General features: G+C 43.4%; 1 protein-coding gene and 1 long non-coding RNA gene across 2 annotated transcripts in view; both read right to left on the reverse strand.

Moving 5' to 3' along the window:
* Nucleotides 1–294: 294 nt before the first annotated feature.
* On the reverse strand, nucleotides 295–8,318 carry LOC119171568 (antizyme inhibitor 2). The gene is made up of 6 exons (XM_075892372.1): nucleotides 8,029–8,318; nucleotides 7,473–7,607; nucleotides 5,654–5,819; nucleotides 4,854–5,007; nucleotides 4,028–4,131; nucleotides 295–1,228 (listed from the first exon to the last, which is right to left on the reverse strand). The coding sequence occupies exons 1-6, from the start codon at nucleotides 8,079–8,081 to the stop codon at nucleotides 929–931; spliced, it is 912 nt and encodes a 303-aa protein (XP_075748487.1). The 5' UTR covers nucleotides 8,082–8,318; the 3' UTR covers nucleotides 295–928.
* A 198-nt stretch (nucleotides 8,319–8,516) lies between these two features.
* The window catches only part of LOC119171757 (uncharacterized), a 196,131-nt gene continuing 180,424 nt past the window's right edge, over nucleotides 8,517–24,223 (reverse strand). The window contains exons 4-5 of the long non-coding RNA XR_012894845.1: nucleotides 9,381–9,468; nucleotides 8,517–8,812 (exon numbers count right to left, since the gene is read on the reverse strand). This is a non-coding gene — a long non-coding RNA (uncharacterized LOC119171757). The remainder of the gene's footprint in view (nucleotides 8,813–9,380; nucleotides 9,469–24,223) is intronic.

A 24,223-nucleotide genomic window follows, 5' to 3' on the forward strand; every position in this document is an offset into this window, starting at 1 on the left:
CACACACACACACACACACACGCGCGCGCGCGCGCGCGCGCGCACGCACACACGCACGCACGCACACAAACCACCAACAACGTAGTTTCAACATTCCGTAAAGAACATATACAAAGCAATGCGTAACTAAAGCTAACAATCCATGCTTACTACGCTGTGGGATTCAGTTTCATCGCCTTTGTTTACACATGTGGTTGTCCGGAAATACACACGCAGAGTGCCCATATGAAATCGCCGAAGTGAAGACAGAAGCAGTGCTCAAACATCGTGCACGGTTAAAGCACAAGGCAGAAGTGCAGTTGTACTGCATCACTTTTATTTTATATATTCCTGACTGACAACACACTTGACATAAACAAATAAACGAGCTATAGGCTATATGCATATGCATATGTATAGGAAGTGAGATAGACTTATTAAGCAAGGAATTCTTAAACAAGTGAACTGATTGAATACAGCTGTTGATACGGCTACAGGTAAGCAACAAAAAAGTAGGATTTTCTGTTATAAATGTAGATGAAAGAGACAAAAAAATAATTCTAAACTTTGCGGTGTTTATAAGAGAAAAAATGAAGTATATTTGTTCGCTTCTTTCTTTAATTCATAAAGACATTGGCTATGGGCATTTTGGAATACCGAATAATGGTCCAAGTTTCACTTCTACAAACCACGATATGTTGATGAGAAACGCCGTGGAGGAGGGCTGCACAAATTTCTACCATTTGGGTCCCCTTAACTTTTACGTAAGCCTAAGTACGCAGGCCCTTAGCATTTAGTTTCCATCGAAATGTGGCCGCCATCGCCGGGATTCGATCGTGCGACCTTCGAGTCAGCAGTAGAGCACCACATCAGGTCTCACACGACAATTAAACGCAAACCGTTTCTTTTCTCACGACGAACGAACTTCTATTTCTTGGTTTATTCCAGATTAACCGACGGTTTTCGCAGCCTGCATGAGCTGGCTGTAGCCGGGCGTGAACGGAGAGGCTTCGAGGAGCTCAGCAATGCGCGGCGCGTCCTCCGCGGAGGTTACGTAGTGCACCGGCGGGAAGCCGGTACCGTTGAAGCCACTCGCCTTGACCATTCCGTAGGCACCCACGTTGTCCGCGACCAGCCACTCGTCGACCGAAACCTCGAAGAAAAGCACACTCTCCTCCATCACGTCCAAAGGGTGGCACGTGGCGCCCCACAGCGTCGTCAAGTGCGTGCGCGGACGGTCGTGCGGTGGCTGCGTGAGTTTACGCACTTATTAAATTTAACAGGTACGGTTACGTCTGTCGTCTCTTGTTACTTAGTTTGTAAATGTTACACGACCTCTTTTGCGATCGCCCAAGACGACGGGAACTCGAAAGCCATCGAACGTGGATTCGCACTGCTTTCGGAATCAATTGAATTGGTAGCCTTCTGCAGCTCGCGTGGTTTTAGTGCCTCCTCGATCAGGCCTACATTTGAACATGCGATGACGGGATGAGATAACACCATCGTCTGACGCTATCATGACGTCACAAAGTTTAATTACTTGTGGAGTTAAAATGGCGTCACATGATGACGTCTTCACATGCCATGGTGACTGTTTTTCCTGCTATGGTGACTGTTCACATGCTATGGTGACTCGTGTTACGCGACCAATGTCGACACAGATGGGAAGTCACCGTGTTTCATGAGGCAAGCAAAGGCTTTCGCCTTGATAATAATTTCTGGGTTTTACGATTGAAAAACAAGTATGGTTACTATAGGCACGCCGTAGTGAAATGATCCGGACATTTCGGCCACCTGATGTCTATAACGTGTGCCTAAGTCGAAATAGCATGGGCCTCTATATAGCATTTTCGCCTCCATCAAAAACGGGACCACCTCCGCTGGAATCGAACACATGGCTTTAACCAAACAGCCAAGTATCTTAACCTAACCACTGTGTCCCCGCGGTTGTTGTTATTGTTAAATTTGTAATTGTTGCACTGCTGATGAACTCAATTTTGATATGAGTAGATCTGAGTTAGTTTGGTCAGATGGGTCGATCGCTACATAGGTGGCTTCATATATCAGGAGTCAACCAACGACGCCCCGCCGTGCTGTAATCTGCCTGGCGATAACGCCTTGCGAGGAAGCAGTAATCTGGTGATGAGCACTTGCCCGTGAATTTGAGACGTCCGTGTTGCTACTTGTATCGTCTTTCTTTCCTCTGATAGCAAAGGATTCTTCGTAGTGAAAGTCGCGCGACAACGTTTTTCTTTTTTTTTTTTTCAATTCTTGAAAGAGCCGTGTTATCATCCATCTTGTCCGCAAATGTTCTTGGGAGCCATCATCATCATCTCCGCTCGTGTATGGTATTCGGTCTCCCTTTTGCAGCACAGATCTCAATGAACTCTATCTATTGTGGTAGTAGTTGTAACACTTGTACGGACAAGTGTACTGAAAGTTGGGCGAGTCGGTATTGATTCATAGCTCAAACGTGCGCAACCAAAAAAACAAACAAACGAAAAGAGACAGACACCACGGGCTCACCCGCCCGTTGCGTCCATCGTGTCTATCTCTTCTCGTTCGTCTTTTTTGTTGCGAAAGGTTTAGCTACGACACTCCCTGCATAATTTTACCATCTGTGCTGTCATATAAGGTTTCGTACAAAACAAAAATGCCAATATCGCTTAGCGCAGCGTATGTTTTTGTGTGCAAATGAAACGAACGAAAGCGTGATAGGAAAGCCGATCATCGTGGCTGAAACAAAGCGGACGCGCGCGGGAAGTCTTCTATCATACGAAAGGCACATGTGTCTGTGTGTGTGTGTTGGGGGGGGGGGGAATGTTTTAGGGGAGCATTGGCTATGTCGCTCCAGCCGCAAATTAGATCGGCCTCGCGGGGTCACGTGCACCTTATGAAAGGGATCAGCACACGACTTGTACCCTTAAACGTGCTAGGTAGTTCGCGCTGAAGTGATAGACAGCACGAAAGTTGCGTCACTCGCTGCACCGGCCTAGTTCCCTTGAGCCAGCGTCCTGTTGACTTATGTCCGATCCGATGTTGAAGTGGTTATCCGCAACCTTCAATGCATGTAATATAGCAATTTTTTATGCATGTAATATAGCAATTTAGTAGTTTCGCGTGCTGCCTTGTATTTGGCCGCTCATTTGCAAAATGAAGAATTAGGGCATAGTGGGCCCAGCACAACTGTACCGGCATATTCTACGATAGCTTGAAATGGTCGGTGCTACTACGACAGACGTTTCTGCACTGGTCAGGTGTCTTTCGAGAACGGAAGCGAGGCAAGCGATTGAGAAGCTGATGCGCACTGGATCCGATTTCGCTGTCGCATTCTACTCTCGATCGAAGGCGGCGTTTAAGGGTCTTTCACGCTTTTTGCGACGCTTTTAGTGAACCATGCAGAAATTCAGAATATCTGCGGGTTCACAAAGCTACGCAAATACTTACGTTTACGCATTCAAGAAACACCTTCATCACATCACGCGAAACCACATGCCGCAGGACTTTTGAACATCTGTTCTCGTGTGGAAAAATGCAATGGCTTTTTTTTTTAAGTGAAATCATTTATATGAGAGGTTGATGCCTTTACAATGAGTGCCAGCGGCTAGTAACCACTTTGCAAACAAAATATGCTTTATAGTTTAAATTAAAGAAAGAACTAAAATGACACATGAAATGTCGTACACAGTAGCACACAAGATGTGTGCAAGCACTCCCTTCTGCCGCCACTGCTTTGTCTCTTGTAAATAAAGTGGGCTACTCCTAGCATGATTCTCTCTGACGCTTCCACAAGTTGACGTGCAATGCCTCCACCAACATCCATAGTGTTTTCATATGGACCGTGTGGTCGGTCCATATCGTGTGGTCCTGCTGGGACCACACTTCGGTCCAAGCAGGACCACACTTCGGTCCTGCTTGGACCGAAGTGTGGTCCGCAGTATGTATTAAATAAAAAAATATGAAAAAAAGTATCATTTGACCCTTTGTCGCCTGCAGCGACGTCTCGGGCAAAAAATGCGTTGTAAAATAAAATCAATATTTCTCTTACGCCGAGCGGCTGGAAAGTGATGTCCAGGAAGGAGTACATGTCTCGTGGAATGCAGTTCTCTTTACTTGCGTTCAAATAGACGTCGTGGTGATAACAAAGGGCTCCTACATTGAAAACAAATAGACAAGACATGCAGTGAGAACTCAGCTAGCAATATTACAATAGAAATTTTTAAAAAGAAAAAATGGTAGGTAGACTATGGAGGAACATACGGAAGGCACAGACTTTAGTCCTAACGGTTGGAGGAAAGAAGAAAAACAAGAGAGAAAACCAGGCACACGCCCGGTCGGCTACCGTATATGCTGGGGGAATGGGAAAGGGGAGTGTAAAGAAGAGAGAGAGGAGGGAGTGAAAAGAAAGATTTAAGGAAATGGTCAGTAAATGTGCTGACGTGTATGTGGCGGCGACACTATACACCAAAGTCGAAGGCGTTCACAGAGGCCCGTATAGTCCTCAAGAAACCACAAAAGTGCTTCGACTGCCTTGTGGGCCGACGAGAAAAATACGCATGGTTACCACTATAAATTTTCGCGTGGTGATGCCCGAGTGCGAGTTACAGATCTCGAAAAAAAAATTAAAGGAAGCAAAATAATTTCGAGTTGTGGTGGCGACGCAGAGTTTCTATAGAATCTCGGCGACTGTCAAACGAACTATAGTGTCGGCCACAAAGGAAAGATCAACCTCAATAAGAGCGTTCACAAGGAGAAGTCGCAAAGAATGTGAGAAGAAAAGGGGGTGCAGGTGGCAACTGCCCCTTTTTTACCTTCTCCTGCCGACGACTATGCCCGTCTCCGAATCGCGAGGAAAGAACGACCAAAGAACGTACCACGAATGCTAGTTTGCCGAGTCCGTTTGGCGACCACTTTGGCCACCAGAATGTAGGGCGCCGTCACGAAGTACTGGCCTGGCTCAGCGATGATCGTTACGCCGCTTGACTCGGGGAAGTGCAAGTCTAGTGCACATCTCACCGCTTCGCACACCTGCGCAATGATGTAGCCGGTACTTCAAGAGGCACATGCCCACTTTCTCTTGATGCACTTGTTTGTGCGGGCGATTCTGACGAACTTGTAAAGTACAGTAAGTTTTAGCGCGATTTCAAGCATTAGATGCGTCAAATATAGTCAGGACAACGTTTTCGTTTTCTCTAAGGCTGTATGCAACGGTTATAGTTTGAGTAAAATAGTCGATTTGTGGTCCGCCATATCAAATGGCGTGGGAGACCGCTATCGCCGTTCCACGTGTCAAGCTAAGTGGCGTGGCAGTTTTGGTGATTGGAAGATTCGTGTATGGATAGCCGCAACAGAAACTGAAATATTTTGGATGAAAGTCTATAAAAAGTACAGCTGTTACACACGCACGCACCCACCCCCATCCCCTCGCGCACACACGTTGATTGCGGAAAACAAGAAGTACTCCATACTTTACACCTCGCACACACGATATAACTTCCCATTATTGGATGCGGGTTATATTTTAGTGTCCCATATACTTTTGTCAAACAATGTATATTGCGGTTCCTCTAACAAAATAGTTAGAATATAAGGTTATCCTGCCTGAATTCAGCTGAATTCATCGCTGCTCTACTGGACCACAAAGATGCGACGAATGAACGCAAGTGTTGCTTACCTCCTCGAAGGATTCCAACTTGCGGATGCCACCCGGAAATCCTCCACCGATATCAAGAACGCTCATCTCTATTCCCAGTCGCTTAGCAACGTCGAAAATAGCTCGAGCTTGAGCGATTGCGTGAGTAAAACTTTCTGGACAGTAATGAATAGCACCCACGTGAAATCTAAAAAAAAAAAAGGTGAAAATTTGCGTTGTAGTGAAGGTCAGCGACTACACTGTACAAAATGAAGCAATGAATGCTATTATCAGCATAAAAAAAACATGACAAGGGCTCTCTAGTTTTTGGATTGATTTTTCTATTGGTGCTAGCAAAAGCAGGAATTGTGTGTAGACAATTTATTTCCCCGTAACTCGTTTCTTTTTTCTGGCCTTTCTGCAAGACTAAATTTACAGAAGTTTACAAGAACTTTTCCGAAAGTAGTGTTTCATTCGTACTCATATATTCTCTATAGTCTCATTTCGCGCCTTGTCTGCGTCGCTTTGTAAGGTAAACCGTTGAGCCCGTTATCACTGTCAAGCCTTTGTCGCTGGGTTTGAAGTCTTTCTAAATTGTCGGTTACGTCGATTCGGAAATGTTGTTTGGTGTTTGCTGTCAGTGTGTTCTCTTCTTCATTTTAGTGTACCAGCGCGAATTAGTGGGGCTTGTCCAATTTCTGTGACACATTCGCCCGAGGAGTTTTCGCGCACATACTTGCGCTTAGCCATATCCCGCTTCACTGCAAAATGTCCCAGTTCCGCCGCCTGGGCAAAGCAATGAATTTGATAAGAACAAATTGAAATGTTGTACTAAGTAAGGCTATATCAGCCCACTCCTTTAGCATCCGTCCTGGCGTAACTTAACAAAACGCATTTGTATCAAGAAACGCGGCCGCTGGAGTGAACGCAACGACCTTTGCGCTGTCTATCGCTTCAAGGCAAACTCAGGGGTGATAACACAGCACTACAAAGATATGAGCAATCTGCTTATCCCTATCACCATATATGAACCCCACCGACTGAGCCCCGCCAACCAGAGAGAGAGAGAGAGAGGTTCAGGAAAGGGAAAGACGCAACTTCTGCAACCCTAATTGGGAGCACGGCTCAGCGCCTGTAGGGGGAAAGGGGAAGGGGGCTTCAAAGATGTGAAGAGAGGAGAAGAAGAGAAATGGCGTCCATGACCAAGGACGCAGCGGGTGGCTTCTATAGCCGGTTATCTAGTCCAGCGTCCTCAAGGAAGCGAAGAACCGCCTTGAAGACCTGGGTGTAGTGCCGTGCAAGAAAGAGAAGGTCCCCCTGTGTAGTCGCGGGCAGACCGTGGCGACAAAGTGCGGCGAGCAAGACGCCGCGTTGTGTGCGAAGCACTGGGCAAACACACAACAGGAGCTCAATGTTTTCATCTGCCCCGCACGCAGTGCACGCACAGCCCCGCCCAGCAGTGTGCGTAACTCTTGCAAGAGCCACGCAACTCCCCTCTCTGACGGGCTGGAACGGAATACGGCCAGCTGCTTTCATCTGCGCTTGATCCGTGATCTTCGACTGCCAATCACGGGCACATAGAACATATGCTTTCGCTCGCACATAGAATACGCGATGAACGTGGCGATGTCATCGCCTGTGGACTTCGTAGAGAACCCCAAGAGACGGTGACAGCAAAAATTCATCCTCAGTTTCTATCTCGTTGCCGTCGCAATAAAGGACGTTAAAAATATTTTAAAATATTTTAAAATGCCATGAATATACGTCTGCTGGCACTCTTGTGCAGACACTAAAATAGGGTAGGTATAATTGTAAGAAAAAAACAAATAATTAGGGTTTTGAGAAATGAACATTGACTCACGCTACGCCAACAACCGAATGGCCTAAATTGCTGGCGGCGAGAAGCAAAGGCTCCGCTTGTTCCGAAGAACACCCATACTTTGCCGCCATCTTTTCTTCGATTACGGCTCCCTGAGCCCTGACTCTTAATATTAGCCTGAAAAAAAAAAGAGTGATCCAAGATGTGGTACCTTGGTAATGCGTATTTATAACGGAAGGAAGCCATAGGATGTCAACTTCCGTGTCGACGATACTTTCGAAAGGTTATTATGTAGCAACTTATAATTGTGGCACCGATAACGTTGCGTTTATTGCACAACTTAATAAGCAATATATATTGCATACATAATACGCTTTTATCAGAGTAAGCTTTAAGAAGATTTAAAGCAATGCTAATGAGAATGTGTACATTTAACGTTAGAATGCTAACAGAAAAGGCCAGAGCTTCGAATCGGCGTGCTTGATGCCAGTTTATCAAAGCAATTTTCAGCTCGAGCGCTATACGTGCTATCTGGTTAGTTTCTGTCTCTGTTGTAACCCTAACCACCTGTGGATGTTAACACTCTATCATAAGTGACCTGCAATTTTTGTCCGAAATCTTCTCCAATTCTTCGGCACAGTCGAAGGTCATCAATGTTACCCCAATGTCTTTGGCGAACTCAAGATGCGATGACTGCTTGGCTGGGTTGGCATAAATGATACGAGATGAGTCAATACCACTGTTGGCGACCGCTTCGATTTCCTACTGCCAAAGAGAAAAAAAAAACGGAAAACTGATGCTGCGAAAAATAAAGCGACCCTCTAATACAGTGTGACATTATAATAATAGCAAATAGTGTTTAACAGTATCATGGGATCAGCTGTAGCAGCGTAGTGCTCCTAAGCTCGAGAACGTGGGTTCGATCCGCGGACACGGAGGCTGCATATAAATGATTATTATTATTATTATTATTATTATTATTATTATTATTATTATTATTATTATTATTATTATTATTATTATTATTATTATTTATGAAACAATGAGTGCCGTAGCTGTCACTGAGAATTTGTGTCACCTGTTTCAACTCAGTGTTATGCTGTCATTTCTCTGAGTACAACTGTAATTGGTGAAATGATCAAAGGAGTTAAACCTTAAATGTGCTCGTGTAATTACACTTGAAAGCACACTATTGCTACTGCATTAAAATCAAGCTTTCAATCAATATGCTAAGACGTTCGTGCACATAAAAAGAGCTTGAACTTTTGGTCAAATAATACATCACCGAAAAAAGGCACCACGCGTGGCAGTTGCTGCCGCCAAAGGCGCACTCTGTTTTTCAATTCACGCAGGTCACACACATAGAAGGCGTTGTCTTCCCTCTGCGAGATGGGGTAATCATATAATGTTCACGTGCACGGGTCAGGACTTTTACAATATTTCTACACACACACAAACACACAGACACACACACACACACACACACACACACACACACACACACACACACACACACACACACACACACACACACACACACACACACACACACAACATACATGTATGTACACACGACGCTAAGTAATATACTGAGTAAGTCTAGCCACCTGTGAAAAATACGTTATTATAAATATCAGAATGTCCCTAAAAGGTAGCGGGCATCGTTAAGATATGCTTTAACTGTAGTGTCGGGCTGATCATGATAAAATGAACTTGGCAAATATATATTATCGTATATACACTATATATGGGTCGATACATATCTGACAAAGTCAGAGAACGTCCCCTCTTTCGTTCTGTTGTAAGATAAATGTTGCGTGAGCACAATAGGACATGTATACGTAGAACATGACAGAAGCTGTGTGGCGTAAATACTTAGTTCTGCGAGAAATTCCTCTGAAGTAAACTCAGGCAAGCCGTAAGCCCGAGCCTAGAAGTACAGGGACATACCTGAGTTTGCACCACCTTCATGGCAACTTCACGAGGGGTTCCACCTAGGTGCACAAAGTGTGCGTAGTTTTCTTCGGTCATATGGTGGCTAGAAATAAATGTGGTAAAATACGATGTCATGCATAGTTCATATATATATATATATATATATATATATATATATATATATATATATATATATATATATATATATATATATATATATATATATATATATATATATATATATATATATATATATATATATATATATATATATGAACAGGGCTTCTTATGGCTAGCGTATTAAGACTTATAAAATTCGAGAGTATTGCAGCATAGGAAACAAAAAAAATATTTAATTTATCCTACCAGTTTCGACTAGTGGTCCAGCCTCCTTCGGAGCACGTCCTGCTGTCATGATACACCTACCAATTTGTAGCACGGCATCGCTTATCTGATTGTATGCCCAAAGAAAACCTGCAAGGCTGATCCTTTTTAGGGGCGAAACTCTTTATAACGGCACCCGTTCGTCCCTCGTAGCCGTTGTAGTGTGTAACAAGTGTAACATTTTGACCTCCAAGGTGGTGCCGGTGAGAGCTTTCTTTTGTGCGTTGTTGAACAATAAAAGATAGTGGTCAATGTACATGCCAATGGCTGCTAATGGGGAATGAGAGACAGGAGCATTCCGCTTTTAGTTAACGCGCACGCTGCGATCCCCATTAGCAGCCATTGGCATGTACATTGAGCACTATCTGACAAGAAAGGGTTGCTACGTTATACTCGCTGGGTGTAACCTCCTTATTTTTAGAAAGGTTTAGCGAGTGTTGAGCCGCAGTGCCATAAATACAATGAACTAGCATATACCATGAATGAACTCGAGGTGGTTAAAGGTGAGAAGTAGATACGAAGCGCAAGCCGTAAGAAAGTAAAAGCCGAATTCTCCTGTCTCTCATTTCCCATTAGCAGCCATTGGCATGTACATTGAGCACTATCTGACAGGAAAAGGTTGCTACGTTATACTCGCTGGGCGTAACCTCCTCGGTTTTAGAAAGGTTTAGCGAGCGTTGGGCCGCAGTGCCATGAATACAGTGAACTAGTATATACCATGAACGCGAGCTGGTTAACGGTGGGAAGTAGACCCGAAGCGCAAGCCGTAAGAAAGTGTGCATGTGCCACCTCTCGTTTAGTCCTTGGAATGTCCGCTGGATGGTGGTACTTCTATATGGGGAATATATGATGAAAAGATGCGAGATGGTGGTACTTAGAGTGTTGAATAGATGGACGAACGGACACACAGACAGATCCATGGATGGACGCATGAACGAATGGATGGACGAACGCAGGGACGAACGCAGAAACGGATGCACGAACTGACGCATGCACGGACGGGCGAATGGACGCATGGACGGTCACACAGATGGACGCATGGACGGACGGAAGCAAAAAGAATGGATGGACGAATGCATCACCCCACTCTCCATCATTCACTCCGTGGATATGCTGCCATTTTTTTTTCTACGAGTATAGACCAAAAGCTCGCACGACCCGCCACGGTGGTCCAGTCGTTGGGGTGCTCGTTGTGGTGGGATAGAATCTCAGTCGCAGCGGCCTCATTTCGATGGAGGCGAGACGTTCGAAGCCAGTGTACCGAGATTTCAGTGAATGGTAAAGTATTTACATAGCTTTCCACTTTACGGCGTTCCCCATTATCGTATTGTGGTTCTGACCCGTAAAACACAAACAATTTTCACTCTTACTCCGTATTTGCTTTAAGAGTGACGGCTGTCTGTAGCGATGTTTGTGATATCTTCGTTGTACTCATAGTTGCTATGCGAGAAGTGATGGCCGGATATTTGACTTCGCTCGTCTAGTGGAGCACTGCAGGAAGTGAAAAGGTCAAATTATCGTAAAAGTGAGCACTTGGGTCGCTACAAAATTTAAGTGCGTCATGCACGTGTCACAAACATACATTAAACAAATAGAAATGGTAAAGATGCCTTGCGGAAAACTCTCACTTCCTGTCAAATACAATAATGTGTGTATAATGGCGGATTATGGGAGAGGCCTTTGCCCTGCAGTGGGAGAAGTCAGGCTTATGATGATCAATCCTTTTTGTAATTGTTCGCGCGCGCGCGCGTCTCTCTCTCTCTCTCTCTCTGTGTGTGTGTGTGTGTGTGTGTGTGTGTGTGTGTGTGTGTGTGTGTGTGTGTGTTTACGAGCTTTGAAACTTTTTCGCTTCTACAGCAGGCTTGTCAGCAATGATGCAAGCAGTATAGGTAACCTGTGCATACGTCGGTGAAAATTCGTGAAAACAATCATCACCCACGAACCATATTTTCTGTGTTTTGCCACAACTACTAGCTCGGAGCTTTGATACAGAGAACACAATTTTTAAACTAGCGCTGAGTGCACCATGCCAATCGCATGTGCTCCCACAGGCGAATAAGTTCTGCTGTTTTTAAGCAACATGGATGTAGGAATATATTACAGTGGCAAGTGGAAAGGGGTGTATGGCACTCAAGAGGTTAGTGCCCTTTTATAAAGAGTGTTCCCGTAGAGGCCGTGTGTAATTAAAAACATCGCGGGTGCTCAATTTACTTCCGGTTTCAATACAACAGCCGTTTTTTACTGCCTTCTTTTTTCTTTTTTTGCTTCGTTCGTTTATTTCTTTTTTGCTGTCATGTGCCGCCCGATGACGCAGGTGGTTCGTTGAAAAACTGCAATAAGTTTCTCTCCCTTCTTTTTATTTTTGTTTAGTGAAAATTTTAGGCGTTCATTGTAGCGTTTAGCAGCGTCACCGTCCCCGTTGCCATCGCCGTCAGTGGCATAACCGAAAGGCACGAAAAAAAAAATGAACCGTTATACAAAAAAACTTCAAAGAAATCTGCAAAAAGATATACCCAGCACTTAACGGGATTCCATCCCGGGCATTCTGCATAGCGCTCGAGTATTCTACCACAGAGCGATGCTGGTGCATAAAACTGATTAAAAAACACACACGCAAAAAATATCCTATTAGTCCCGAGAACAAATCCTGGCCGCTCGGCAGTTGCCGCAATGTTAGCGATGTGACGTCACGGCAAGCACTCCCTTGCTCAGCGGCCGAACATTGCCTCTTTCTGCGCCAGCCATGTGCCCGCTCCTTCGCTATGCGGTGGTGATTAATACTCAGTCTTGTGCTGCAAATCTACCAAGGTACAGGGTGTAAGTTTCTACTACGAGCGAAAGTTAAGTGAGCTGCAGAAAGTTTCGACGATATAGCCTATAGTGGGCAAACTCCCGTCCGAACGGAAGATTTCCTGTGAATATGATGAGGCAGGATAGCAAGACACTCGTTATTTCACCACTTAATCTAGGAAGTTTGGGCTAAAACAATCATTTTAATGGTTGTAACTTTATTGCAGCTTGGCGTGCACTCCGCAGTTAGAACACGTATGTGTCTGAAGAATTACAAATGAAGTTGAAAAGTTTTCAATTCAGTAACTACATTAAGGTTTATCTGCTGATAATCCAAGTGATTTGACAAATTTGCGCTTGCTACTACAGAAGTCACTAGATGAATCTATTATAAATATTACTGAATATATTTTGAATATTAAACAAACTAATACTGTCATCCACAAAACGTTTAGAAAAATAATGAGATGATAGTATGCCATGTAATTCACAGTATTCCATGCAATTTTGAGTGATGCGTATAAACGTAAGCGTCCGCGTAATTTTTTTTTTTGCATTAGGCTTGAAATATTAGGAATGCAATTCGCGTATACTATACGTCAGGCTATACCCCCAGGAACAGTCACTAAAGCACAAGAACGACTTTGACTGCGACGACAACGAAATGCCCCTGGCACGGCATTACGTCACTGTCATAGTCAGTTTAAATTTATTTATTCGAAAGACTGCCATTTGGCATTACAAACGCACATGAGAACACGAGAGGTTCATCACGCATAAACAAACAAATTACACTTGCGCATGAAGTTAACAAGGATCGGTGGAGGACAGAGTATGATGCGGACACGACAATGAAGAAATGACCTCAGCGGCAAGCAGGCGATATAATACCAACATTGTGAAAACGATAGCCTTGAGATAATACATATTGGTGTCGTATGCGTGCACGTATACGCTAACGTTCAACACAAATGCACCTCACATGAGATCGCAGACGTCGCCAATTTTCGCGAAGCGAGGTCTAACAAATCAAATACATGTGATATCCCACGTGCACAAGACTTAGCCTAAGTACTTTGTCAGCCAGCACCAAAACATGAGAGGCAGCGCCATTAGTTCGCTAAAACACATGCAATAGCTAAGGATGCTGGAGATGGTCACTGGCCACTTGCCAGGCAGTGAAAGAGCATCGTTTACAGCACTTATCTCTTACTTAGTGCAGTCAATGAACTAAAACACGCCGTTCTCTCTACCCCCCCTCCCCCCACACACTCACGCACGCACGCACGCGTGCACGTATACAAAGAGTTGAGAAAGTGGTCCCGAGGACTGTGCGGCAAACATGATTGTTCAAGTCAGACGAAGCACTGGAACTGTCGTGACTGGCCAGGCCAGTGTATTGTTCCAGTGTTTCGTGTCCAAGCATTTCTAAAATTGAGCCATCAGAGAGAGAGAAAGGGAGTGTGTGACGTCTGTCGATTATTGCGCATACCTCGGGAGGCCACCACCGTGCAAAGCACGACGTGCAGGAGCAGGCGAAAGAAGAAGCTATAGAAAAAGCGAAACAAAAGCGTGAACAGGAAACGACCGATCGTTTCTGCAGTCGTGCGTCCGTTCCTTGACTTTCCACGTGTTGCTGTGCTGAAAACAAAACGGGCCTGGCAAAGAAGCACGCGTCCCATGGGATCAGGAGACATAGTTCCGGCAAAGAAGGCCCCCAAGATGCCAAAAAAGCTCTGCATGGCGAGCGCTTTCACGTCGATTCGCCAAAATCACGACGATACGGCCCAGCACGCCAGCGAAAAAGGAAGGTGATAGAGAGAGAGACGGTGAGCAGTGGAGCCTATAGAAGGTGCATGATTTTCCATGGGCGATGGGCCCCCTGCTCAAGCGAGTAGGCGTGGCCCAATTTGGGGCTTCGAAGCGAGAGCCCCGCTGACCACGCCAGCGGCAAATAGGGGGACCCTTTTCGGGGACCCCCAACGAAATACGCAGCCCGGGCCACCCCGAAGGGAACGACCTTGAACATCTCGTGGCACGAGGACGTTCGAGATGTTCTCCAGAGAGCAAGACGATGAGCATCAACGTGAGAGGCGTGCTATCGACGCTGGATGACCGCAATCTACGTACGAGTAAGTCACGTAGAAGAAAAAGACTCGTGACATACACGAGTTTTCGAATCGGTGAAAAGTCATTGGAAGACGGGAATCACGGGAGCCAGCGGACTTGCCTTCTTTAAGACTCGCAAGTGCTGCAAACGCACGGCAGTTGCAGCTATAAAGAAGACAAGTCCGCTTGTACAAACAATGGCTTCAGCTGTCCCCCGCATTGAAAAACTCCACATTTCCTTCAAATCGTACCTTATGAGCGTTTGGAGTACGCAAGGAAATAGGAAAGCGGAAGCTGAACGACAGGAGTATTAACCCTAACTGCTTACTCAGAGCAGCAAGTAAGACAAATTCTGGAACGCACTATAGAAGTGAAACTGAGATGTGATTTCTTCTATAAAGCTTAAGTCGGCAATACAGCTACAGTGTTGCGCCTGCGTGCATGAGACGTTATTATGGTTCTGGTCATGACAGCAATACTGTTCTAAATCTAAAAGATTTAGCAAGCAGGCAGGTGCTCTCCTGCTATATGAGTAGCTCGTATTCTTACAACGTTTAACAGCAGAACAGCGTTTAGTGCCTGATAAGTGCTACACTGCAAATCATTTCACACCCTTAAGGGTGGATTTTTCAATAAATCACCCATCTTACACCTATTATTTCTGCCAAACTTATCCGCACGGGTGTAATTTCTGCAATTCCACCTTTTGTACACCCATTTGTCATATTTAGGTGTACTATAGGTGTATGTTCGCAAATTACATCCAACGGTGTTTCCTTGAATGTTACACCTATCATATATGCATATAGTTTAGAGCATCAATACATATCACATCTCAACGGATGCAATCAAACCGCATGCCAAAGTTCTGGTGAAAATATCGATGTTTCGGCCTTTGTTTTCATTTCCCGTATCATTCGCCAAAATATATCGTGCTATGTATTATATTTATTATACCATCCCCTATTTACATTATTCAGAACATTTCTCACATGTTCAACGACTTAATTCATGGGTTAAGTTTTTGGGATTCTTACTAAAAATATTTTGCTGCCGCTGATGTCCATTCTTCCCTAATTCTCACAGAGACATCGGTAAAAGAGATTATGTTGCGCTTAAACATAACATGAAACGATTACACACAGTTTTCGACAGGCTATCGTGCGCGCTTTCTCATTTGAAATCACACTAAGTTTTTCGTACCAGAGCTCCTGGTTTATTCAAAACGATAGTCTTTCTTGTGGACCTTCGACGCAAACATTTTGGTCTGTCTGTCTGTCTGTCCGCCTGCGCATTTGTCTGTTTGTCCACTCTATACGGCATCTGGTACTTGAAACGGCCGACCCCATCCGCAGCGCCCATCAATGTTGCTCAAGATTGAGCGTTCATGGTTGTGCAATCGTCAATTAAAAACAATTATTGCGCATGTCTGCGACACCATAACAACACGTATATATTCTGCATGTGCGTATTTTACTAGAAAAAGCATACATAAGTAATTTTAAGGACCGTAGCGATTATCACGCTGCGCCGACCATGCAACGCTTGCACAGAACGGGGAGTGTTTCCAACGCTTTGCTAAGACGAGACGGCGGTCGCACCTACCCGTCGCCTTGCGTTCTACACCTTATCACCCCTGAGACGGGCGCGCACGCCCGTATCAGAGCCATACGCTTTGTTTTTTTCAGAAAACTACCAGATGACGCTCATGTCTCATGTGTGACGTGACTTGATGCGCTCGTTCGCCTCCGCTGCACGCTCGAAGCACTCAAACGCAGTGCCTCCAGAATACCACTCACCGATTTTCTTGCGCAGAACACCAAATAAATGTCATGTTCACTCTCTCCACACGCAAGACTGTCGTCTTTCGACGACATTTGCAGAAACATGCAGATACGGGGCCAATTTTTTTACTGGGGGTCCACATATTTCCTCACACTGAAGTATTTCGCATCAATACACAAGTCCCTGATTTATTCAGTGAGTTATATTTAGATCTGTGAACATGGATGAGTTCAAATTGAATGTTTGTAGCATTCGCATTGCCGTGGAACTAGGCATGTTTACAAATAACAGGCTAAGCTTACTCTAATGCAGCTGCTGTGCACGCATGCAGCGCCGCAGGACAAGCTTAGCGCACATCCGCTAAGCAGGGGTGAACTCGTGCTTAGCGGATGTGCCACTCTGTGGGCACTTACTGTTCTTTTTTATTTCCTTGATATGAACGCTTGCGCGTCACTTAACATACACATGAACGATCGTAGACAACACTAGCGCAATGTACCCGTGCCACAAGAATGGAGAAGAGTTGTTTAGTTGCAGCATTGTAATTGATAGTTGTTACTGTGGCGTTACAATGCACTGATAATCGCACATTGCTATGCTCACACACAATTTAGGACTTGAAATAAAAGCAAGCGTCATTCATACTTTGTCGGTGAAAAAAAGCATAGTCCCCAGGTTCTTGCTGAATGGCAGAGTGTTATTTAAAAGAAGCTAATAGCATAGCGTGAGCGGGGGTGTTGCTAAGGTTTATGCCTGCAGGGGGATAGAAAGAGAAAACAAAAGAGGGCCTGACCCATTTGCATGTACATTTTTGCCTGTGGTTGCATACTTGAGAAACCAAATTGGGTGCTTTGATTTTTTTTTTGTGCGAAATGGGCCAAACCCTGACCCGAAGGTAGCTCCAATGACACTCAATTGGCTCATACATACGTTAACCTTTCCTCTAAAATAGTAATATTAAAACATTACTTATAATTATTACTGTTCTAGAAGAACGTTGATAGCATGTATATGTCAAGGCAGCGTTAGTTGAGCTTGTTTCGGTTCTAGATTTGCCCAATTTTGAATAAAAAAAAGCTCCTCTAACGAACATAAAAAAGGGTGGGAGATGTGTCAAATATGGAACAACCTCATTGCCACCCTTCCCTAACTTTTTATTTATATCTATGTTCCACAAGTAACAAATTTTGACTCCAAAATGTCGAAACAACGCCGCAATAACGCCTCACCCGGGAAAAGAAAAATGTACATCACGAAGGCTACGCATTTGCCGCCTGAACACGTCAGTGGCAAAAAAAAAAAGAAAGACTTTGAAGCTCTGCTAGCAAATAAATATGTTGTCAAGCATGAAATTACACTATATCAAGATTAAGATATAGTGTCAAGATATATCAAGATATAGTGTAATTACAAGATTACACTATATCTTGGAGGCTTGACATAGCTTGGAAATTGTATCATAAAACGATACTGCTATGAGTTTCGGTTTCGGTTTTGAGGTCTCGGGGCAATTGCGCATCGCCATCGTCAACAGGCAGACTTTGAATTGGGTGGTAACATGTCGTGTGCGCGTTTGCTGCAGGCTGCCGGTGGTTTATTATTTTGCTATTCACTTGCTTTGTCCAGGACGCGTACTTATACGGCTTGCACAGTTTAACTCGCGCTTACAGTAGATACAGTACGTGTCACTGCAATCTGTGGCGTGTCGGCAAGTACAGAACAACTTCGGTGCGGCGGAGTGTGTGTCCTCTGTCAACGGCTTTCGTTGAAGCTTGTGCACGCCTCAAGCAGAGTGTTTCCGATCAAGCGATCAACGGAGTGTACGCAGGGAGCTACATGGAGAACGCTTTTGGATTTCGTGCTATTGCTGAAAAGGTAAGCTTTCGTGCATGCGAACAACGAAGTGCAGAAGTGCGTGCCTGCCTGCCAACTCCCGATTTGCCCGCGATACTCGTAATTGCAGGAAGCGACCGTCTCTTGGTAGCTTCGTGACCTTCGCTCGCTGGGTGCTTATCAGCTGCGATGTCTCAACAGTCGCAGTGTTCGTGAACCTCGCTGTGGGGCATGGTTAAAGAAAACGGGGGAATGTGCCGCGCGCAGATAAACCTTACGGCATGCGGCAGCGGGTGAGGAAAAAAAAAGGGGGGGGGGGGGTGAGCGAGCCGAGGTGGGCGAAAGAAATGGCATAATAATAATAATAATAATAATAATAATAATAAAAACGAAGCAGATCAACGGTAAAGGAGGCGCCAGTTGTCAGTTAGCGGGACTGCAGCGGACAAATGGGGCGCGTTTAGTACGCGGGAGAAAAAAAATCCAGATTTCAATCACTGAAGATAGGGGTGCGTTTTTAATGCGAGTAAATACGCTATTTAAAGCAACAATTCAAAAATACTTAAAATTTGTATCAGTACCCCTTTGATGCCTGCGCTTTGCAGCGGCGTGACATGTGTTTTGTTAAAAATCGTGCAGCTAACCAAAGAATTTATATGTACCTTGTTTGTTCAGCGACTTGCGCTTTTTATGCCTTGTTAGGTTTGTTTATATTTATACTAGTATATCGTAGATAATCAGGATATATAAATATTGATGTGCTTTAATAAGGGATTGCACAGCCACACTCAATTGCACACATCTTTTTGCATTTTTGCACCGCTGTAGTGCGGCACATAGAATATTGTAGAATAGAATATTTCTGTATATTTTGGTGTAGGGTTTTGGTGCTGTGGTTACATATGAAAGCTTAGCCAAAGTGTACCAACAAACACCCACACAAAACTTTCAGTTAAGCTGATACAGCACAGATGATAATGGTGTAGGCATAGTTAGCCACTAAAGAACACGCTCGCGAAAAACGAAATGATGGCGACACAGGTGGCTGTAAATGAAAGCAGGCAGACCTAACAGTTTTTTTCTGTTTCATGCATTTTGTCTGTGCAGGTTTCATCCTTACGAATGCAAACACACTGATCCAACTAATAAGCCCTCCATGCATATATTCCTGTTAGCTACTTCTCCAATAAGTCGTGCATTTTTTTTATTATACATATTTATAGTCCAGCAGTTCAGAGCTTATTTAGCATATATTTAACTTACTTGTGATACATTATCTGTTGCATGGCTGTTTTTATGAATTAACAAAAATTCAACTGCGAATGAGCTGCTTACGCATGCACTCGAAGAATAAGATTAGCACGTCTTATTGATTTTGAGAGAAGTCAGTTTTACTCAAGGCCTAAAGTAATCAATTTGTTGACCAATACGCAACCTGTGAAAGACATATTATAAAATTATCCAGTACACCAAATTTATGTAACTGGAGAAGAAATTTAGAGGTGAGCTTCCACAAATACACAGTGCTGTGTTTCCAGCAGCAGTTGTCATTTAATAAGTGCAGTTGATCCTTTCAGATTGGGGCTTGCTCGATGTTTTACACTAGTTTCACACAGTAGATTGTACATCTGTGATGTGTACATGTCTACAAAACGATCCTTCAAAGTAAATGATAAATATTGCTACTTTTCTGTCTGAATGGGTTTATATATTTTTTTGTATCACCCATTGTAGTGGCCTATGGGTTAAGGTATTCTAGCTAAGCAAGAAAACTTGGTAATAACGCTGAAATTTGAGCATCCCAGTATATTTCAAACTTCTTGGTAGGTGCATGATTTAAGAGAGAAGCACTTTTTCATAACCACCATGGTGTAGACTCAAACATGGCACTTGCATTCGTACACTAATATGCACAGATGCTTGTAAACGTAAAAGTGAATAGTGGTAAAGCTGAAAGGGGGGAAGCTGTAGCTTTTTATTATATGATACATCATAATGAGGTTCTGATTGTTCCCAGTATTTTTTAAATGCTTAGTTGAATGTTGTGCATCTCTTACATGCAGAATGTTGAAAGGAAAGCACACTACATCTTCTACGATGGACTGGGTGCTGACGATGCAGTGCACTCTTCATCACAACATGAAAGCAGCTGTTCCGGGCTCACGACCTCACTCAAAGGGTTTCAGCAGTGGTGGACGCTACTCATAGGGTGCACCAATTATCTTGTACATTTTAGGAACATTCCTCTGATGGGAAGGCTTCATCTCAAGCTATGTGTCCTATATACCTATTTATTTTTCCAATATGAGTATCAGTTTGCCATCAGCTTAACATCAGTGCGTGTAGAAAACTGTGTATAATGCATAAAGTTAGAGTTGTATGATAAACTGCAGACGGCCTAGATGTCTCCAGCTTAAAGGTTGATTCACTTATGGGTCATTTCATGCCAAACATCCCAGCTATTTTAGCGACGATCTCAAATGTATTCGAAAAAATTGTGATGATTTACTGCATTGAAAACAGTGAAACTGTAAAATATTTCTGAAAGAAAAAATATTTGGTCACGTAGTTGCCTTATGAACTTACCGGAATGTCGTTTTATTCTTGTTTGTGCAAAATTTTGTTTTAAAAGTACTGGTCCTTGCTTCTATACCAAAATTTGTCTACATGTTAAGTACAAGTTCATGTGTAAAGTGTTTGAAGCGCAGTAATATTAGTGCAATTTCACTGGCACATACGCCTCCAAGCCTAACAAAGTGCTATATACGGCTGGTTGGTGCTGTATGGTAGACAAAGAAAGTAATTAACAGCGCAAACGACAAGAAGGGAAAGAAGAAACGAGCTGAGCCCTGAAGAAACAACCAGAGTTTATTGCAAACCAACTGCAATATATAGAAAACAGAATCTGCGCATAACGACGCACCATAAGCAGAATTGCACATACATGCATCATACAGCCTACCTTATCAACAACCGGTCATATAAGTGGACCCCAGATAACTAACTTCACAGCAGTTAAGAAAAATTGAGGGTACGCTAACACAGTAAGCTCAAGGTGTTGAATGTGGAAGGCTTCACTAATCTCGTGATCACACCGATTTTTATATCCCCCCATGATCAAACACTTTTCAAGAATTGGCTGACAACAAGACTTATCACAATGGTCTGCCAAGTGGCTAGGAAGAGAACCTTTTAGAGAGTTAGCGTGCTCTCTCAACTGATCATTTATTGTAATAAGTCTATTGTAAAAAGTCTTGTTGACAGCCAATTCTTGACAAGTGTTTGATCACGGGAGATAGAAAAATCGGCGCGAGCACGAGATTAGCGAAGCCTTCTATATTCAACAATTTGGTGCTTCCTGTGTTAGCGTACCCTCAATTTTTCTTAACTGCTGTGAAGTTAGTTATCTGGGGTCCACTTATATGACCGGTTATTGATGAGGTAGGCCGTATGGTGCATGTATGTGCAATTCTGCTTATGGTGCGTGGTTATGCACAGATTCTATTTTCTATATATTGCAGTTGGTTTGCAGTAAACTTTGGTTGTTTGTTCAGGGCTCTGTTCTCGTCTCTTCTTTATCCTTCTTGTCGTTTGCGCTGTTAAGCACTTTCTTCGTCTACCACGCCTTCAAGAACTTAGCCAAAATGTGTTATATCTGCATTTTTTCTATTGTAATACTGCACTTTCTATGAATATCTGAGTAATAAATACTAACTACACAAAAGATATATTTTGAGGAAATAATATTGAGACCCCTTAAGCTGCTAAACATTACAAGAAAAATTACAAATTTCGCAGAATCGTCATTTTTGTCTATATTGAGACGCGATTTGCACTGTCGAGTGGTCCAAATAAACATGACCTTCAAACCTAAATCGAAAGGAAAAAAAAAGGTATTTTCATATGCCAATTGTTATCACATATTTTTGTTTTAATGAAGAAAATAAGTTTTGAACTTTCCCATTCATGAAAATAGGGAGTTTCAAGGCGGCAGCTGTCGTATGACCAAATGGGAAGATAGGCGCCAATGGGAATGCTAAAAAAATATTTTCTTCCTTAAAACAAAAAATGTAATGATGGTATATGAAAAGAACTGTTTATTTGCTTTCAATTTATGTATAAAGGTAATTTTTAGTTGAGCCACCACATGGCGTAAATTGCATCTTAATATGGACAAAAATTATGATTTTTTCTCATAAAGTTTACCAGCTTGAGAGGTCTCAAATATTTTTTTTCTCAAGATATACCTTGCGTGGAGTAAGTATTCACTACTCAGATATTCATACAAACTGCAGTATTGCAATAAAAAAATTGCAAACATAACACATTTTGGATGAATTCTTAGAAGCATATGTGCCAGTATAGTTGCTATAATATTACTGAGCTTCAAACACCGTACACAAAAACCTTTACTCAACATGTAGACCAAGTTTGGTATAGAACGTACTTTTAAAATAACTTTTTTCACAAACAACACCCAAATGACATTCCGGAATGTTCCGAAGGCAACCACGCGACCAAACATTTTTCTCTCCGAAATATCCTACCGTTTCACTGCTTTCAATACAGTTAATCAGCACAATATTTTTCGAATGCATTTGAGATGGTCGTCAAAATGGCTGGGCATTTGGCATGAAATCACCCTAACAGCATGTCATGAACACAGAAAAAGGTCCTGTGCTTATTAAGCCCTTTATTTACCAAGAAATATATTGAAAGTGCCTCCTCAGAGGCACTGTATAACGCTGCTTTTTTTCACAGTTCTAAGGCGGCTGCACGTGCTATTGTTGTTTACATGTGCAGCAGCGGCATTCATATCTAGTAGAACTCGCTGTTGGGATAGTTGGTGCATGTTTGCATTAAATATTAGTCAATTTTGCCCCAAAATGACGACCACACAAAGAAAACACATAAACGGGATGGGCACTCATTTGCAATTGTTTATTTCTTGAGGAAACAGGCTGATATGAGCCCACTTTTCGTCAACGCATGTGCAACCTACTCGGGCCGTCCCTTACCTAATCACGCTATAGGACACATGATCGCTAGATACCGTGCTTCCAGCTCATACATGACGAGTGAAGTTTTGCTAACGCAATTGATACCCCGTTTCTTTTGTGCAAGCCCTTCGGAATTGCTCTGGGTGTGAATCCAGATGAAGTGACATGCGCTCTTGAACGGGCACCGTCGTTATTCTTTGCCGTAAGGGCGTGTTCCCTCGTTCGATCATTGACGCAGCCAGCGCCTCGTCGTCTGGCTAACATGTCTCTTTCTGCAGGATAGGGGTATTTTGTAAACCACTTCAGTGGCAGACTTCGTGAATGGCCACGCATGCTTCTTTTTACAGCCTTTCAGCTGCTCAGCATGATTTCCAGCGATGCACCGGCGCAACTTTGCTAGTTTGTTAGGGGCACGAACTCCATCAGTACTTCATGCCGACTCGCCACCTTTTTAAGGTTGTGTGTATGAAATTATGCTATATTATGAATATATGGTACAAACAGCTGCTAGTGAGCACCCGTCCTGTCCATGTGTTTTCTTTGTGCGGTCGTTGTTTCATCGCGAAATTGACTATTCAATTCAGGCATTCATGTCTATTTACAGCACATGTTTAATGTGTGTAGCACAATATCACATGCTATTTTCGTATTCATATTTGCATGTTCAAGAGAACAGCAGCCGCGCCAATTGTGTCAATTGGATACAATTTCCTAATTTTGCACAAAACCATTACGAAATGCCCAACCAGCCTCAATTATTTCTCAGTATTGTCAATTTTATCAAGAAACATAAAATACATTATTCAACGTGAGTTTGTGCATCAGCATCCAATTGATTGATGTGTGCAGTTTAATGTCCTAAAGCCACCATTTGATTATGAGACGCTTTAGGGGAGGGCTCCAGAAATTTCAGCCGCCTGGGGTTCTTGTGCACCCAAATCTAAGCAAATGGGCCTA

Source organism: Rhipicephalus microplus, chromosome 4 (assembly GCF_043290135.1).
Source record: "Rhipicephalus microplus isolate Deutch F79 chromosome 4, USDA_Rmic, whole genome shotgun sequence".
Classification (NCBI taxonomy): domain Eukaryota; kingdom Metazoa; phylum Arthropoda; class Arachnida; order Ixodida; family Ixodidae; genus Rhipicephalus; species Rhipicephalus microplus.